The sequence below is a fragment of the Cervus elaphus genome, chromosome 4 (genome assembly GCF_910594005.1).
Source record: "Cervus elaphus chromosome 4, mCerEla1.1, whole genome shotgun sequence".
NCBI classification, from domain to species: Eukaryota; Metazoa; Chordata; class Mammalia; order Artiodactyla; family Cervidae; genus Cervus; species Cervus elaphus.
In genome coordinates, this window is record NC_057818.1 from 17,140,654 (window position 1) to 17,161,850 (window position 21,197).

Here is a 21,197-nt window from a genome sequence, read left to right on the forward strand (position 1 = left end):
CTGAATTAAATTCGTCCATTTTCATCCATTTTATTTATTTATTTATTTTTCATTTATTTTTAATAGTTGGAGGCTAATTACTTTACAATGTTGTAGTGGTTGTTGCCATACATTGACATGAATCAGCATTGGATTTACATGTGTTCCCCATCCCGATCCCCCCTCCCGCCTTCTTCCCCATCCCATTGCTCTGGGTCTTCCCAGTGCACCAGCCCTGAGCACTTGTCTCATGCATCCAACCTGGGCTGGTGATCTGTTTCACACTTAATAGTATACTTGTTTCAATGCTATTCTCTCAGAACATCCCACCCTCGCCTTCTCCCACAGAGTCCAAAAGTCCGTTCTGTACATCTGTGTCTCTTTTTCTGTTTTGCATATAGGGTTACCGTTACCATCTTTTTAAATTCCATATATATGCATTAGTATACTGTATTGGTGTTTATCTTTCTGGCTTATTTCACTCTGTATAATGGGCTCCAGTTTCATCCATCCATTTTAGTTCACTGATTTTAAGATGTTGATGTTCTCTCTTGCCTTCTCCTGCGTGACCACATCTCATTTACCTTGTTTAATGGACCTAATGTTCCAGGTTCCTATGCAGTATTGTTTTATAGCATTGGACTGTATTTTCACCACCATCATTTTCACATCCACAACTGACATTCTTTCTGCTTTGCCCCAGTCGTTTCATTCTTTCTGAAACTATTAGTAATTGCCCTATGCTGTTCCCTAGTAGCATACTGTACACCGTCTGACCTGGGGGCCTCATCTTCCGGTGTCATATCGTTTTGGCTTTTTGATATTGTTCATGGGGTTCTCACGGCAAGACTACTGGAGTGGATTGCCATTTCCTCCTCCAGTGAAGCATGTTTTGTCAGAACTCTTCACTGTGACCCATCCATCTTGGGTGGCCCTGCACAGCCGGGTCATAGTTTCATTGAGTTACGTCAGCCCCTTTGCCATGACAAGGCTGTGATCCATATAGGAGTAGCTTTGTAAACTAGCTATAAAATTATATTAGCTTTATGAAGTTATATTAGCTTCATAACATGAATGAATAACTTCATCTTTTTCAGCATTCTGAAACATTTAATCTAGAACTGAAATTATCGGCATCTTGAAAGTCTGAAAGAGGGACTTCCCTGGTGGTGCAGTGATTGAGAATCCGCCTTCTGGTGCAGGGGACATGGGCTCGACCCCTGCTCATGGACCAGGACCCCGCATGCTGTGGGGCAGCCTGACCGGATCACAGAGCCCACGCTCTCTGGAGCATGAGCACCACAGTATGCCATGACCAAGGCCCAGTGCAGGCAAAGGTAAAAGAAATATGCCTTACAGAAGAAAGTCTAAAAGAGGTAATTGATAAAAAATAAAACCAGTTTTTGTCTTGGAATCTATTGTACGGTTTAATATACGTATGTTTTAAAGTATAATTTGTTCAAATCATCTATATCCAGATTTAAGTTTCTTTGACAGCGGTATATCAACATATTTGACTATATAATTGACTCTTGAATAACACAAATTTGAACTGCTCAGGTCTGCTCATATGCAGATTTTTCTCAATAGTAAATACTACAGTACTACATAATTCACACTTGGCTGAATTGAAGGATATAGAGGAATTAGGCCCAACTATAGATTATAGGCAGATTTTCAACTGCACAGAGGGTTGGTGCACCTAACCTCCCGTGTTGTTCAAGGGTAAACTGTAATTGAGTTTGTCAGTTTCTCCTTGAATTTTTCAGTTTTTGTTTTATGGAATGTAGAAATTCTGTGCTTATGAAGCAGCATGATGACAATGTTAAATGTGTACAATTAGCTTAAAGGAAGTGCACTCTGGCATATTTAATAAAATTATATAAAATGAAAATTGCCATATAATGAGTTCTTTTTTAATTTAGTTCATTTAAAAATGGAGGAGTAACAATACCTCTGTTTACATGTAACTTCATGGTTAGGACTTGAGCAGTCTCAAAGAAGCTTATGTTGTATGTAAGGATTCCTTTTCCTTCTTAGAGAATTGAAATGTTTGGACCTTATCTCAGTCAGCTAAGCCATCTGTTAAGATTAGACATCCTTTGCTTTGCATTATTTCCCATTTGCTTTGATTGCATTTCCTTTTATCTAATGTAAAACAAGATTTTTCTTTATAGTCACATATCAAAACAATTTACATGTTATATAAATTTGTATAATATTCCAGTTTCTATTCAACATATGAAAAAAAACTAGGATTAATCTAGTAAATTGAATCCTAATTTTTACTTCTTTTAAGATGAGCTCTGTTAACTAATTCACCACTTCATACTTTGATCAAGATATCTCAAGTAATCATTCGTAACCTCTGTTACTTCAACTGAAAAATAAGGACAATGATTTGGCTACATACATTAGGGATATATAAAGAATTTAGTGTTAATATATTTGTCACGAGGACTTTTTGTAATCTACTGATGTAAGTACACAGAAAGACAAGGTATAATATAAAAAGTGAAGATTTTATAAAGAGTGTGAAAACAGAACGATAATTTTTGCCATTCAGTTTACTTTGTTAATATTCGGTTGGCCAAAAAGTTTGTTTGGGTTTTTCTGGAAGATGTTACAAAATTTTTGGCCAACCCAATATATTGATTAAATGTACTATTATGCATATCTAGTCTTACCTGAACCATTTTTGAGATATCCATTTGCATCTACAGTTGTATACATGATGTAAGGTCCAGGTTGATTTACTCCAAAGGGCTACAATAAAAAAGAAATAGTTAAGCCTTGGAAAGTAAATGCATCATCAGAAGTTTCAGGCAAATCTATTCCAAAAAGTAAATACTTCTATATAAAATTCATTCATATTAGATAGCAGTTAGAGAACATGTTCATAAATAGATAACCAGTGTTATCTATTAAAAAACCTTGTATTAGTAGAAAGTCTTAACTTTAAGTGATTTGGTAATTTTATTTATATAGTCCATTAATTTTATTGGATGGTTCTAAAATCTAATAATGTCTCTTCTTTATTACATAAAGATGAATATTTAAGGAAGACTTTTCTTTACTACTTTTGGTCCCACCTTGAGTAGTTTTATTATGACATTTCTGTTGACTATAGCATTGCTTTTCCCTTCGGGAATGAACTGGAATAGTTTATATTTTCCCAGTAAATATAAATAAAATCCATCCATTGTAATCCTAATAGGATAAAAAATACTGATGAGTAGTTCTAAAACATTTTACATCCTGCACTAGACTTAGAGAATACATTCTTTTCCAGTTAAGGAAAATGTAAGTTTTATCATATATATATACATGTTAAAATATATTTGGTTATGCCTCTTTTAAATTTCTACGTGAATGGAACAATACTTTATGTATCCTTCTGTGACTGTTTAAAAAATATATTAATGTGAGACTCATCCATGATTAAGCATGTACTATAGTTCAAGGTTGTATTCTACTGCATGATTATAGCATAAGTATTTTTCATTATTTTGTTGATCAACACTCATTTCCATCTTCTTTGGCCATGATAAACATGGCATTCTTATGTATGCCACCTATGCACAGGTGGAGTACTCCACTGCATGATTACAGCACAAATATTTTTCATTCTTTTGTTGATCAACACTCATTTCCATTTTTTTTGCCATGATAAACATGGTATTCTTATGTATGTCACCAAATGCATAAATGCAAACATTTATCACTTCTACTAGCTGTAAATTACTTCACACGCTTAGTAACAAACATCACTAATGTGATATACACTTCTTAATACAAAATATTTCATCTCTTATGGGTTTGTTTCTTTGGAATGGTGAATGCTCTTTAATATTTTAAACCTGTCTCATTGCAGTGAGGCTTGGAGATAATACTTGTGAGACTATATTTATCACAGTGTTGTAACCTCAGATTCATTTTATTACCCATGGTCGAGTTTATGTACTGGAAGACTGGTATCTTAGGCTGTAAGTACTGTATTTTGTGAAACTTCCCAATTAAATTCTTGAATATTTTTTTCTAATCCTCATTTGGAAAATTTCATACTCCTATCTATAATATCTTATTTTACAGATTTTATAAGTTTTTTCTTTTGTTCTACAGTCAATTGAAAAAAATCATATAAGCAAGTCTCTGTTATGAGTCCTAAAGCTGAAATTAACTTCCTACCATGCACCAGTCACTCTGACATTGAAAAACAAGAATCCAGAAATCCAGACGTGATTCCTTCATACAACGGTTCTCAAAGTGTGGTGCAAGGACCCCTGGAGTCCAAAAGCCCCATCGGTAAAAAGTGTGGGCATTAGCAGCAACACTAAAGAACAAAATAGCAAAATGGCAGACATAAATCTACCTTACTAGTAATTATATTAAATGTAAATAGATTAAACTCTGCTATCAAAAGGCAGAGATGAGCAGGATAGAACATCATCTAAGTATATGCTGTCTATAAAAGACACACTTTAAAAACAAATGCTTTTACAACAAATAGGCTGAAGTAAGTAAAAGCATGGAAAAGATATACCATGCAAACAGTAACCAAATAAGAGCTGGAGTAGCCATATTAATATCAGACAAAACAGACTTTAACATAAAAATGTTATTGGAGACAGAAAATGGGAGTTTGTAACAACTAAAGAGTCAATCCATCAAGGAGACAAAATTATAAACATAAATGTGCCTAATTGAGCTCTCAAATATATGAGGTATTGATGGTTGAAATAGATAACAATAGGGGATACTCTTACAAGTACTAATAATAACACTAGTGTCATTGATGGATAGACCGATGAAGCATAAGATCCATAAGGAAACAGAAGACTTGGACAACACTAGAATAGATTTAGTAGACTAGAACACTAAGCAACTTTAGCAGAATACATAACTCTTCTCAAACATACAAGGAATATTCTCTAAGGGGAAACATATACTAGACCATAAAACAAGTTCCAATCAATGTAAAAGTACTGAAATTTTTACAAAGTTTGTTCTCTGACCACAACAGAATTAAACTGGCAATCAGTAACAGAGCCCACGCACAACAATGAGGAGCTTTTGCACTGCAATGAAGATGCAGTGCAGCAAAAAAACAAAATAAAACAAAACAAACAAAAACAACCACAGAAACAAACATGAGGAATTCATAAATGAGTGGAAATTAAACAACAGACTTCTAAATAACCAGTAAGTTATGTGACAGAGTTGGAAAAATTCACTGATATAGCTTCAAATTCCACATTACAACTAACTTAAGTAACTGCTACTGCTGAATTTCAGGAAATTATTATGTAATAAAACAGAGGTTAACATGTAATGGTTTTATTGTTTTAAAATGATTTAATAGAAATATTTAAAATTGTTCCAGTTTTAATTTCAAATAGAAATATTGATAAACAAAACTCACCTAAGAACAACTATTTGTAGTCTTCAGAATAAGAAGTTTTGAGAACTGCTGCTCTGTACTATGTACATAATGAGTACTTCAATCTTTACTCTGCCTTCCCAATGGACATGATATGACTGACCCCTGAGCCTATGTGTTTGGTTTCTTACCCCTTGGGAGGCATGCATGCTCGGCTGCTCAGTTGTGTCTGACTCTTTGCCCTCCCATGGATTGCAGCCCACCAGGCTCCTCTGTCCATGGGATTTTCCTGGCATGAATACTGGAGTCGGTTGCCATTTCCTCCTCCAGGGGATCTTCCTGACCCAGGGATTGAACCTGCATCTCCTGCATTGGCAGGAGGATTCTTTACCACTGAGTCACTGGGAAAGCCCTCTTACCCTTATATCATAACATTTAACATGTTTTAGGAATCACAGCTTACTGGGAGCAGAAGCTCAGAAGCAGAAGACTGAAATTAGAGCCAGTACTGGGGGGGAACACTTAAACTGATTGAGAAATTGCTGGAGAATCAGTGTGAACTAATTTGAGAGTTCCTATTTAACCTGTAGAGGAGGGCCAGCTGAGAAGCACTTGTGCAAGTCACAGATTAGGGACACAGGCTCACTGAAGTCTGAGATTTAATCAGAGGATTACAGGATGCTTTTCCTACCATAGTTTTATACTTCACCACCACATCAATTGGGTTCCTAGTAATGAGATTACAGTTAAAAGATCTGAAGACCTCTGATCCATTTAAGGGTGACACAAAGACAATAGAGACAAAAACAAAGATGCTAGAGGAAAACTCTGTCTCTTCACAGCACAGCTACTGCCAACAGGAACAGTCTTAACTCCTAGCAGATAAACATAAACCCTCATCATGAAGGCTTATCTACCACAGTTCCTTTCACCCAGTAGCTCATGTCTGGTGCTCAACAAAAATTTCAATGCATGCCAAAAGGCAGAAAACAAAGTGTGAGAGGACAAAGCAAGCATCCGAACCAGACTCAGATATGGCGATGCTGGAATTATCAGACCAGAAATTAAAGTAACTATGATTAATATGACAACACCTCTAATGGACAAAAGTAGACAATATGCAATGAAAGGTTGTTAATGTAGGCAAAGAGATGGAAATGCCAAGAAAGAATCTAAAGGAAATGGAGGAAATAAAAAATACTGCAATAGAAATGAAAAATGCCTTTGATGAGCTCATCAGTAGACTGCATACAGATGAGGAAAGGATCAGTAAGCCTGAAGATATATCAATAGAAACTTCCAAAACTGAATTGGAAAGAGAAAAACTAATGAAAATTTGGAACAGACTATCTAAGAACTGTGGGACAATTATCAAAGGTGTAACATATGTATTGTGGGACTACCAAAAGGAAAAGGGAAAAAAGAACCCAAGAAATATTTGAGGAAATAATATAAGAATTTTCCAAAATTAGTGACAGACACCAAACCACAGATCCAGGAAGTTTAGAGAATACCAAACAGGAAAAATACCTAAAAACCTATATCTATACATATCACACTCAAATCAGTAGAAAATCAAAGACAAAGAGAAAATCCTGAAAGTACCCTAAGAAAAGGTGTAAAGGAATCCATGTAACACTATGATACAATTAGAAATACTCATTTGAGGTTCACGACAATGAGTCAGTGGTGGTGACAACATTCATGGCTGTGTATTTTTCTTTAGAAATGCCTAGTAGCCGAGAGCTGGGAGTGAACAAGAGAGACAGTTGGATTAACCCAGGGGTGTATCTTTGCCAGGCAGGTAGAGGAAAAGCATAGTGCTTATGGGAGTTAAACATAGTGGCAAAAGTGATGGTTGATATATGGTAGCTAAATAAGGAGGGAGGTACAGAAAACAGGTTGATACAGGTCAAGAAACTAACAGATTTAAAATTGAATAGGTATAGTTATAATAACAAGTGTGAGAAGACTGGAAAAAATAGCTTTGGATTAGAGTTGATGGATGGCACTGAGATTTCAAAAGTTAAACATTTCTGATAGATAAGGTCCATCATTATAGCGGTAAAGAATCCACCTGCAAGTCAGGAGAAACGGGTAGCCACGGGTTTGATCCTTGGGTTGGGAAGATCCCCCAGAGGAGGAAATGGCAACCCACTCCAGTATTCTTGCTGGGAAGATCCCATGGACAGAGGAGCCAGGTGGGCTACAGTCCACAGGGTCGCAAAGGGTCAGACATGACTCAGCGACCGAACACAGAGCAAACGAAGCAGCGGGCCTATCACACGGACACAGGAGCGAGCAGTTAAAGCTGAATGAAGATGAAGGAGTCTGGAAACAAACGAATTTGGGTGAGATGAATTGCTGATTTAAATATTCTTTCCTCTCTCCATATAGCAGACAGGTTGCCTGTAGCAGGTGGGAATATATAGGCAGCAGGACAGTATTTATTCAATTCATAATTTAACTCAACTGGTAAGAATATCATATGGTATGCACCTTTTCCTCTTAGTCTTATACTGGGTCATATCTAACATAACATTTTCTACTATGATCAAGTAGATCTGATATCAAAGCAATATGAAGAAGGCCCACTTTATCATGAAATAAATAATTTCACAAGTGGGCATATGTTTGATATATGGAGAACTGGGGTAGTATAGTATGTATTTGTTTCTTTTAGTTTGCCACAAAATTGTGATCTATGATATCAGTGGGGAAGGAAAATGTGAAGGGCAGTTCAACAGGATCTGAACTTCAAATAAAGAAATCAATGAGTGAATGGGAGGCAGGCATATCACCTGCAGAAAAGCCCAAAGGTGCTGGACTGCTAAGACAACCATTGTAAGAGCAGCTCTGCATGCTGCACTTTACTTACGTGACTTTCTCAATGACTCTGTTCTCCACATGATGTAAATTTAAGATATGGAGAATGGGAGCACTAGTGATCTCAGAAATACAAATACAACCTGCCTTAATCAAATGGCCTTTTCTACCAATTTTTCTGCTAGAACTTGTCGGTAAAATGAGTTGGTTCAGTTTCAACTTCTGTAAAGTTCTTTGCTTGACTAGGGTAATGAAAGAGCCACATGATGGGAAAATCGTCAATCAGAGAAAAGAACAAGAACAAAGGCTCTGAATGTTTCATAAACTGGGTAGACATTTCTTGAATAACCAAGTTAATCTTTGGCCTCCAATTAGTCAGACTTGCACTTAATTAAAAAAAAAAGACATTATTTTTATTAGCAGTTTCAGATTCACAGCAAAATTAAGTGGAAAGTCCAAAGAATTCCCATGTACCCTCTGCATCTCTCCTCCTCAGACCTCCCCTTCAAGATGTTCACATTTTTGATATGAAAGCAGGTATGTCTGACCAGGTACTCATGTGGTACTCACAGTGGCTGTGGTGACAGACCTCCCCTTTAGGATTGAGACAATATTCCCTGAGCTGCTCCAAGTATTGGTTGAGGATAGCTCACAGCTGAGTTCTTAACCTAAAAATTGTTCTCAGCCAAAGGGAGCTGGCTTGTATAAATTATAACCCCTTCCTGGGGACTGCCTGCATGCAATGTCTGATTGATGCAGAATACAAAGGCATGGCCCTTTTGCTTCAATCTGGGCCATCTTTGAAAAACCATCTTTGCTTCACAGCTCACAGATCAACTTCTTCTGACAGTCTTCATTACTCCAGAGGTCTTACTCTCAAGAAGAGTCTAGATTAAATCTTTGCATGCAAATCTCTGGGTCAGGTATTCCAAATGTCTTAAATATAGGACGTTTCCCAACCGTACATAGGACATTGATGATGAAGCAATGCTTTAAAGGTGTGTTAAAAATATGAGGCTATAATCAGAATACCTAGTTCTGTCTTTTAGTTACACTACTTAATGGCTCTATGACTTTGGATAGTTTATTTCTCTGAGCCTCAAGTTTCCTCATCTTTAAATTCAGGATAATTCCTTATGTAACAACGGTTACTACAAGGACTCAAACAAGAATATACCAACACACACACACAAAGACACACATGTGAATGCGCTCATGCTTTTAAATGAAATGTAGTATTCTTATTACAATTTAAATGAATTGGCAATTTCTTATTATTTTCACATTTGTTATTTCATGGAAACATTCCACTAGACAGCAAGTCAATATTAAGATTATACCAAAAATTCATTATTTATCTACTGTATGCTTGATCCTGTGCTATGAGTGAGGTATTCAAAGATGGTATGGTTCTTGACCTCAAGGGATTACAGTCTGGGGAAATGCATTAAATATGAACAGATAAAGTGTGACCAAGTATTACACATGTGAAATGGCAGCAGGATGCCCAGAAATGATGGGAGCTGTGGTCATTTTTCCAAGTGTATCAGAGAAGATTCAATAAGGAAATAAACCTTGAGATGAGAAAGTTTTTAGGAAAGGAACTTTATTCCTAGTAAACTTTACTTGAGCAATGAAGGACATTTTAATCACTTCTAAAAGTAATATCAATTTAGTTAAACCTATAACAACTATTTTGTGTGTATCTATCATGCAGAGAACTTTAACAGAAATATTTACAACTAAGAATTAAGGTTACTTACTGTTATCTTACGAGGACAGTCATTAGAACAGAGACCACTAAGAACTGTGGAAAAATTAAAAAAAGCCTATTATTACTGTTATAATGTAAGCTTATATTTAAAGTGAGCTCTAATTTTCCCCTAAAAATCTATTAATATGCCCTATTGATTCATGATCACAAGTAAAAATCAACCCAGTTTCCTAAGATCTGAGTAAATTAAATTTCTGTTGTTCACTTTATGCCAGTTATTTCAAAAGCCTTTATTAAGCAGTCAAGCTGATGCCATTTTTTGAAATATATAGGTGATATGATTAACTATGTATATATAACGTATCTGTTGGCCCTATTTCCCAGCTGGTTAGCTACATTCCAAGGATGGCTTAGAATCTGACAGAGAAGTACAAACCAATTAAAACTTATACTGAAAAAAACCAAATAGAACATTTAATATTTCATATCTCAAACGACTGTTACCATTTATCTACTCAAATTTTCTGGGTCAAAGAATTTAGGCACCCTTGATAACTTTTATGGAAAACATAACTACATATGCCAGCAAATTTGGAAAACTCAGCAGTGGCACAGGACTGGAAAAGGTCAGTTTTTATTCCAATCCCAAGGACAGGCAATGCCAAAGAATGGTCAAACTACCACACAATTGGGTTTATTTCACATGCTAGCATGGTAATGCTCAAAATCCTTCCAGACAGGCTTCAACAGCATGTGAACTGAGAACTTACAGATGTATAAGACAAACTAGATTCAGAAAAGGCATAGGAACCAGAGATCAAATTGCCAACATCCATTGGATCATAGAAAAAGCAAGGGAATTGCAGAACAACATCTGCTTCACTGACTATACTAAAGCCTTTGACTGTGTGGATCACAACAAACTGGAAAATTCTTCAAGAGATGGGAATACCAGACCACCTTACCTGCCTCCTGAGAAACCTGTACTCAGGTCAAGAAGCAACAGTTAGAAACAGACATGAAGCAATGGATTGGTTCCAAATTGGGAAAGGAATGTCAAGGCTGTATATATTGTCAACTTGCTTGTTTCCATGGGGTCACAAAGAGTCGGACATGGCTGAGCAACTGAACAACCACCACAAGGATATCTGAATATTCTTTCTATAACTAATATAAGCTTTGAAACATAACTATACTACTACCACCTCATGCAAACTAATTTCTTTGTAAGAAGGCACACTTTATGTGCTATTAAATATTTTATATGTTATAAATTAAAGGAAAATAGCTGATAATACCACTCAGTAATGAATTGTATGAATAATAATTGTGATTACTGGCTAGTTAAATATAACCATAGGAAAATGGTTCTTTATGTTCATTTATATTCCACAAATGTGAAATGATAATCATTCTAACAGAAATCTTATACTTGGGAAGGGTATATAAAATGCAAAGGCATTAAGAAATGAACATGACATATTTCATCACAAAGGAAAATGCCTGTTTATTTACTACAAAACATTTATATTAAATATGACCTGAAAAAAATATTTTATACCTCCAAATCAGTTTTTAATGTTTAAGTTCCTTACCCCAGCATAGTGCCTAGTTCTCACTCTCTTATTCTCAAACACTCCATGACCTTATTTCTCCCTCTCCTTTTATTAAAATTAATTTATTTGTTTTAATTGGAGGCTAATTACAATACTGTAGTGGTTGTTGCCATACACTGACATGAATCAGCCATGGGCTCAACTCTAGGCAGACATTAGTACTTATTTTTCACTTGTCCTAAAATGATTTTCCTAAATTTTCATTAAAACATTATCTTGCTAAACAGTACACTATTTACTCACAAGTCTGTCTTTGTACCAGTATGAAAGTTCTGCATAATTTTTATCATGTTTTTAGGGCCTAGCCAAATCTATTTGCTCAATAAATGCTTGTTAAAAAAGGTAAAAGATGGATTATTCAATAAATGGTACTGGATAGTTGGCTACTTGGAGGAAAATAAAGTTAGACTTTGATTCATAACATGAAAATTACACTGGGCAAAGACATAACTAATATAAAGAACTCTTATGCTTCAGTAATAAAAAGCCAACCCAGTTAAAAAATGGGCAAAGGATCTGAATAGGAATTTCTCCAAAGATGATATAGAGATACAAAAAGCTCATGAAAAGAGGCTCAGCATCATTAGTGATCAGGGAAATGCATAGCAAAATCACAATGAAATGTACACAATTCACAATGTCCACGAGGTGGAAACGACCCAAACGAATGTCCATTAGCAGATAAATGACTCTGAGCACACTCTGGGAGATAGTGAAGGATTGGGAAGCCTGACATACTGCAGTCCATGGGGCTGCAAAGAGCCAGACATGACTCACAGACTGAACAATAACAGCAGCAGCAGATGAATGAACAGACAAAACTTGGTATACACTCAGAAGAAATATAATTCAACTTTAAAAGGGGAGGAAATCCTGTCACATGTTAAAACATGGATGAACTTTGAGGACATTATGCTAAGCAAGCCAGTCATAAAAAGACAAATACTGTATGATACCACTTACATGAGCTATCTAAGTTTGTCAAATTCAGAGAAACAAAGTAGAATGGTGGTTACCAGGGTTTAGGGGGAGGGAAAGGGGACAGCTGTTAAATGGGTGCAGAGTTTCAAATTTACAAGATGAAAAAGTTCCGGAATCTGGTTCACAACAGTATGAATATACTTAACACTACTGAACATTTAAAAATGGTTAAGATAGTAAATTTTATGTTACTTTTTTTTTTAACCACACACACTAAAAGGTTAAGATTGTAAACAAACAAACCCATAATGAGATACTGGCTTCCCTGGTGTCTCAGTGGTAAAGAATTCGCCTGCCAATGCAGGAGACCTGGGTTTGATCCCTGGGTAGATTCCCTGGAGAAGGAAATGGCAACCCATTCCAGTATTCTTGCTTGGGAAACCTCATGGACAGAGGAGCTTAGTGGGCTACAGTCTTATGGGGTAGCAAAGAGTCGGACACGACTTAGCAACTAAACAACAAACAAATGAGATACCGTTTCATACCCATTTTTGTTGTTGTTCAGTTGCCAAGTTGTGCCTGACTCTTTGCGACCCCATGGACTGCAGCACGCCAGGCTTCGTATCCATTAGAATGGGTATGATCAAAAAGTCAGATTACAAATTTGGGTGAAGATGTGGAGAAACTGCATATTCATACATTTCTATGGGAATGCAAAATGGCCCAGCTGCTTTGGAAATGGCAATTCCTTAAAAAGGTGAACAAAGAATTCCCATTTAACCCAGCCATTTCATTCTTAGGTATATAGCAAGAGGAATTAAAATATATGTCCACACAAAAACTTGTACATGAATGTTCACAACAGTATTATTGATGATAGCCAAAAAGTAGAAATCATCCAAATGTCTATCAACTGATGGATAAACAAAATGTGGAATATTCATATAGATATTTGACAATTCATGTGGATATTTGACAATAAAAGGAATAAAGTGCTGATGCATGCTATATCAAAGATGGATCTTAAAAACAGTATGGTAAGTGAAAGAAGTCAGTCCCAAAAGACTGCGTATTACATGACCCCATTCATATGACATATCCAGGAATAGACAAATCTATGAATACAGAAAGCAGTGGTTGCCTAGGGCTGGGGCTGGGGGATTGATAGTGGCAGCTAAAGGGTACAGGGCTTCAGGATCATATGGTAGCTCTATTTTTAGTTTTTGCTATATACTGAGTGAAGTAAGTCAGAGAAAGAAACATAAGATATATGCAGAATTGAAAAAGAACTGGTACAAATGAACTTATTTACAAAACAGAAACAGACTCACAGACTTAGAGGATGAACCAGGAGAGCAGGGTGGGGGTGGGGGGAAGGGATAAAATGTTTGGAATTGAGATGTACCTACTGCTATACTAGGACCTACTGTCTAAAACCAGCAACTCTGCTCAATATTGTATAACAACCTAAATGGGAAAATGACATGAAAAAGGATACATGTATATATATAACTAAATCAGTTTGCAGTACACATGAAACTGTCACAACATTGTTAATCAACTATAGTATAAAATTAAAAATTTTTTAAAAAGGGTATAGGCTTCTTCTGTGGTGATGAAAATGTCTGTGGTGATACTCGCACAATTCTGTAAATATGCTAAAAGCCATTGAATTGTATACTTGAAATGGGCAAACAGCATGGTATGTAAATTACATCTCAATAAAGCTGTTACAAAATAAAAGATACCATAAAATTAAAAAAATGACAAGGGGCTGTGAACTTTTAAAAAAAACACAAAGAGATACTTGCTAACATTCAGAAGGCTTCTAGATATGGATGAGGAGATGATAATCTAATAAAAACAAAGGATATAGAGAAGCAATATCCAGAAGATAAAATACAAATAATAATAAAAAAACCAGGATGAAAGATACTCAGCCTCACTAGTCAGGAAAAAAAAATCAATTTTATACCCTAACAGAAAGGAAAAAATGAAAGACCAATAAAAATGTCTGTAGGAAAAACAAAACCAAAGATAAATGACAAACTATGAAGAATATTTACAAATTATATCATAAAAGATTAATCTAATATATACTAAGGTATAAATCCATTCATAGAAATAAAAGTACAAATGGCTCTTGAACATATGAAAAGATGCAGAACTTTACTCAGTATAAGAAGAATGCAAAATAAGACAACACTTTTCATTTTATAGTTGGCAAAACTCAAAAAGTTTAATAATCTTTTGGGTTGGTGAAGGTGTTAGGAAATGTGAATTCTCCTATATAAAAGTAGAAGTGTCAACATCAAATTTTCATGAAGGGATATCTGTTAAAATAAAAGATACTTACAAATTCAAAACCAGGCAGAATTAATCTAAGGTGTTGGAAATTAAATTACTGGTTACCTTTAGGTGAACTGGGCTAGTAGCAGAAAGGGTGGGCAGGAGGAAGATTCTGGTTGCTGGTATAATGTTTTTCTTGATCTGGGTGTAGTCACATGTGTATATTTACTTTGTCAAAATGTGCAGACCTCTGTACTTATGTACACTTTTCTACATGTATAGTTCAACAGAGTTTATTTTAAAAGTGTACATATATAATTTTTTAGTAGTTCCATTTTTAGGAATTTATTCTACAGGTATTAATTATAATAACAAGAGAATGAAAATAAACTGGTAATCTATCAATCAGAACTGATTAAATTATGTTGTATTCATACTGTTGTTGTTCAGTTGCTAAGTCTTGTCTGACTCTTTGCAACCCCATGGATGGCAGCATGCCAGGCTTCTCTGTCCTTCACCATCTCCCAGAGTTTGCTCAAATTCACGTCCACTGAGTTGGTGATGCTACCTGTCTCATCCTTTGCTGCCCTCTTCTCCATTTTCTGAGAACCCATGAACATGAACAGTATCCATACTACATGATACTGTTTGATAGTTAAAATAATGAGGTAGCTCTAGACTATATTGTTAAGGTATAATCTATAAGATACATTGTTAAGTGGAGAAAGCAAAGTCTAGAACTACCATTTACGTAAAATAAAAGCATATCAACACATGTGCTTGTTTAAGTGCATAAAATATCTTGGACAGACACAAAGAAGAGGTTGCTTTGCGGGGCAATAAATGGACCACTGGGAAACTGGTGCAAAAGGGACTTACTTTTCACCATTATAGACTCTTGTATTTTTTTCACCATTTACATGGTGAAAAACAAATTTAGTAAAAAACCAAATTTCTTAGTGAAATAAAAATTCAGAGTGCTCAGATGAATATGTGGTAAACAGGACAGTGTTATGCTGGTGGGATATAAATGTCTGTGATCTTTGGGAAAGGTAATTTAGTATTGTCTATTAACACTAAAGCAAGGAGATTCAACCAGTCCATCCTAAAGGAGATCAGTCCTGGGTGTTCATTGGAAGGACTGATGCTGAAGCTGAAACTCCAATACTTTGGCCACCTGATGCAGAGAGCTGACTCACTGGAAAAGACCCTGATGCTGGGAGGGATTGGGGGCAGGAGAAGGGGACGACAGAGGATGAGATGGCTGGATGGCATCACCGACTCGATGGGCATGAGTTTGAGTAAACTCCGGGAGTTTGTGATGGACAGGGAGGCCTGGCGTGCTGCGATTCATGGGGTTGCAAAGAGTCGGACACGACTGAGTGACTGAACTGAACTGATTAACACTAAAAACACAGCCTCTCAACTCATCAAATTCATGTATATGAAATATTAGAAACCACCTATGTGTCCACTAAGAGTGAAAATGCTAAATAAATTATGGAACATCTATAGTTTTATGGAATGACATGGAGCTATTAAAGCGTGAAAGTGAAAGTGAAGTCGCTCAGTCATGTCCGACTCTTTGCCACCCCATGGACTGTAGCCCACCAGGCTCCCCAGTCCATGGGGTTCTCCAGGCAAGAATACTGGAGTGGATTGCCATTTCCTTCTCCAGAGGATATTCCTGACCCAGGGATCGAACCCAGGTCTCCCACATTGTAGGCAGATGCCTTGCCATCTAAAGCATGAGACTACCTACAACTGTTGACATGAAAGGGGGTTTATACTCTCTTGATAAGGTAAAAAAAAAAAAAAAAAAGACAAAGGCAGATATGTTCAGTAAGATTATATTTACAAATGTATATGTTGGATGAATTTCATAGATACAATATTAAATAAAAGAAGTCAGACACAGAGTATATACTGTATGATTACATTTATAGGACAGCTAGAAAAGGAAAAACTGTGGTGACAGAGATCAGAACAGTGGTTATACTTTTGCAGGGAATATAAGGAAGGGACCCTTCTTGGGTACGGGAAGTATTTTATTTCGATTGGAGTGTGGCTATAAGGGAAGGTACCTATGTAAAATCTTACCAAGCTATGCACATGAACACCCATTGCCACAACTGTATTTCTACTGTCTTGTCAGCTCACACCTAGATGTCTGTATTCCTAGGTGGTTACTCTCGTCAAAGCCCTCAGGTCAGAACATCAATTTTTTTAATGAACATCTATTTTTTTCTTCTGGACATTGCTGTAAAATTCATCTTCTTTATCTGCACACTTGATCACAGACTTTTTTGATGAAGAATCTAAATAGTAAGTGTGACAGATAATTTTAAGTGCCAACTTGACTGGGTCATGAGGTGTCCAGGTATTTGATCAAATATTACTCTAGGTGTGTCTGTGAGGGTGTTTTCAGATAACATTAACATTTAATCAGTAAACTGGGTAAAGTGGATTGTTTTTCGTAATGTGTGGGCCTCATCCACCCAGGTGAATAGAACAAAAGACTGGCCTCTCCTTAGGAAGAAGCTTCCTGCCTGATGGGTCCTCAAACTAGAACATCACCTTTTCCTGCCCGATGAACTGGACACCATTCTTCCTGGTTGTACAGCTGCCTGCTGGCCTTGTGACTCAAAGTGGGACACTGGCTCTGCAGATTTTGGACGTGCCAGCTTCCATAACTTTATGAATTAATTCCTTATAATAAATCTTTCTTTTTCTCTGTATTCTATTGATGTTGTTTTTCTGGAGAATCTTGATTAATTCAGTAAGTCTCTGTAGTTATTGGGTCAGTGACAAAATCTTTTCTTTGCCATAGGTGCCCATTTATCAATGATACTATCAATATTCTCTCTTATTAATCTTCAACAGAGTACATGGAGGTGAGTTAGTTTATACTTCTATCTGCTCATTCTTGCTTACTATGATCATGGCCTCTCCTTCCTAGAATGTTATACCACTACTCATTTTGGTTTTTCCAAACCTTAACCATCTTTCAAGGATCTAGGTTCTCAACTATCATCTTCACAGAAGACTTCTTTGATCTTAATAATCTTACATATATATAGTTCCATTCAACATTTGAGTATAAAGTTCTTTTCACTGTCCTTTAGCTATTTTACATGCATACCTCTTCCTCTTCCAAGTTGACAACGATAGATGGTTGCTACATAAATGGATAGATCCTCACTGAGAAAAACTAAGTAGCAGTCAAAGTGAAGACAATAATGTGCAAATGTGGGAGAAGATTACTAGATATAGTGACTGTAAGTGCTAATAAACAGATCTACAATATTTCCAAAACCCTCCCTTCATACATTCATTTTTGTAGCAACTTTACTGAGATATAATTCACATATCAGAGCATTCACCCGTTCAAAGGGTCCTATTCAATGGTTTTTAGTAAATTCCCAGAATTGTGCAATCATCAACACAATCAGTTTTCATCACAATAAAGAAACCCTGTACCTTTTATCTGTCATGCTCCATTCCCACCCCTGGCCCAAAACAACCACTAATCTACCATTCACTTACTATATATATTTGTGAATACTTTTCTAAAATAACATATGTTATTCGAGAAAAAATTTAAAAATATAGAGCAGGAAGGAGAAAATAAAAATCACTTTAACCGAACTATCCAGATACTGTTACCAACTTATTATAATCCACTGTCATGGATTGAATGTTTGTACCAACACGCCCCCAAAGTTCATATGCTGAAGTTTCATATATGCTCTTCCTTAATCCTCACAGCAAGGCTGTGAAGTAAGTCTAATTACCCTCCTCCTCCCATCCTTCTTTCTTCAGGAGCAGAAACTGAAGCTTGGGCCAGTACATTACTCAAGGTCAGAAAGGGAACGACACTCTTGAAAGACCACGTGGTCACTAGACACTAACTCATTTAAAAAACACATTATCCTATATTTATATAAGATGGGAAATCAATGAACCATTGAATTATTTTATTTTCTGTGCAAAATATCTGTGTTTTATTTAGCATAGTTGAGAGTATTTATTAAAAATTACATGAGTCTCTTTCATTTTATATATACCAAGATAAAAACTGAGTATCTATTTTTGTTTTTAACAAGACTTCCTCTATTAAATTTGAAGTTTCACACTATAGTGTATAATAGGATCATAATGAGAAGATTTAAATGTATCATAGATATACATATCATACATATGTCATATATATTATATAGGTATATGTTGTTTTACTGAGCTTTGCATTATTACACTTCTCAGACATTGTGTTTTTTTAAAATAAATTGAAGATCTGTGGCAACCTGGTGTCAAGCAAATCTGTCAGCGCCATTGTTCTATCAGCATTTGTTCACTTTGTGTCTCTGTGTCACATTTTGGTAATTCTCACAATATTTCAAACTTTATCATTTGTTACAATGATCTGTGATCACCCATCTTTGATGTTATTACTATGACTTGCTGAAAGTTCAGACGATGCTTAGCATATTTTAGCAATAAAATATTTTTTAATTATAATTTTTTAAGACATAATGATGTTGAACAGCTAATAGACTAAAGCATAATATAAACATAATTTTCATAGGCATTGGGAAACCAAAAAGCTTGTTAACTCACATTATAGTGATACTCAGTTACTGCAGTCATCTGTAACCAAGTACCCGCAGTATCTCTTAGGTGTGTCTGTACACATATATGTCTTATAAAAAGAGCTGTCTACATAATACAGATAGAATATGCATTTCCTTGAGTTTTGCAACTAAAGACACAAGAAGGAATAATACTAATCCTTGGGCTTAATTAATGTTATTGTTTAATTAAGAATGTTCATTGTTTAATATTGTTGATAATATTGATAACTGTTTAATTAGGAATGCAGAACTCCCAAATAAAGGTTAACTTGTTCTTAGCATGAAATTATTATTTCACTATAAAACAACCTGACCTTTTTTCCAGTGACATCTATATAGGTACTGCAGCAGGAAAGGCATATTTAGACTGTATCATTTCTGGGCTGCACTCACTATGTATGTTTGATGTAAGGCAGAAAAAAAAAATGTCTTTGGCTACTTTCAGCTGTTATACTGCTTTTGTTAAGGAATGCTAGAGAACACTGAAATTTTACTTAGCTTTGGCTTTATCTCTAAATCCTTCTGTGACCCTCCTTAGTTTTACCATTAAAAAAAAAAAGGAACACACCTACTCACATACATACATCTTACTATCTTTCTCCCTTGAACTAATAAAATTTTAAAAAAGTCTGAAAAGCATTAGCTTTCTTTAAATAATAGACTATAACAGGAAAAGTTTTATTTTCATTTCTCTTCTCATCTTAGTATATTAAGGTGACAGGTTCACAGTACGGTTTAAACATAGCTTTAATGTTTAAACATATTATAATTAGATGTAGTTTCTTCAAAAAGAAAGAAAGAACTGAATCAAATGTTGCTGAGAAACACAATATAGCATACATTTTATATATGTGTTAGTAGTTCATCTTCTGTTATTAACAGGATTTTTGTTGTTGTCAGCTTCAGTATATATCAGATTAATCATACTAAAATCTATATAGGTCATTACTGCTCACCAAGAGCAAATCCCAAAGTAACTACCTGATACTAACACTGGCTAAAAACCTGAAGTTCAGCTCTTCTTAGGCTTTCTAATCATGCAGTATAGGATATTCCATTAAGCATGGCCATCTCTTGCTGTGTGAGCCAACGCAATTCACTTCACCTTTCCTTATTTTAAAATAATTTATAAGGTTTACAAAAACTTCCAAATCCTATGATTCCAAACAGGATCTATCTTGCTTCGGGTGCTTAACACTCTGACCTGGCACAGAGGGAAGTGGTCTGGTTTTAAAGGGTTCCTTGTATAAGTTTGCTCACATACAAGAAAATTATCTAGAAAAGTGGGAGCCTTGAACAGGCAGAGTCTGAATGAATGAGGCTGAATCATGGATGACACATGCTCTCTAAAGTCAGAAATGAAGACAAGAACCAGAAGTATAACTTCTTGTTTTGTAAGCTAAATTTTCTTTCTCTTTCTCCTTACAGAATATGTAAGATTATAATATTTTGAAAAGTTATACTTCACATATATTAAAAATTATCATGTATAGGTATTATTATATGGGATAACACATGCAAAATACACAGAGGACCTGGTACATGTTAAACAATAAATATTAGCTAGTCTTGTTTGTCTTTTAAAATAAATTATAGAAAAATAAAATAAAATAAATTATAGATACTATCATCATGGACTCCAGGATTTAAAAGCATCAGCTTTCATTGTTGCAGCTACTTTTGAAATTTTAGGGAACTAGCAGAATGCTCAGTGTTCAGAGTAGTTGTATCTAGTAAGTGGTAAAGATCACAGCTTTTTAAAAATATTAATACTTTTCCAGATTTTCCAAATGTTTTTACAACAAGCTGCCTTATTTTTATAATGAAAAAGCAAAACAAAT

At 35.5% G+C, this 21,197-nt stretch overlaps 1 protein-coding gene across 1 annotated transcript in view; it reads right to left on the bottom strand.

The window, feature by feature from the left end:
- ITFG1 (integrin alpha FG-GAP repeat containing 1) overlaps positions 1 to 21,197 on the bottom strand; it is a 314,830-nt gene that overhangs the window by 47,845 nt on the left and 245,788 nt on the right. Inside the window, exons 13-14 of the mRNA XM_043898386.1 lie at positions 9,949 to 9,992; positions 2,667 to 2,745 (exon numbers count right to left, since the gene is read on the bottom strand). Of these exons, the coding sequence (XP_043754321.1) occupies positions 2,667 to 2,745; positions 9,949 to 9,992 (123 nt within the window). The remainder of the gene's footprint in view (positions 1 to 2,666; positions 2,746 to 9,948; positions 9,993 to 21,197) is intronic.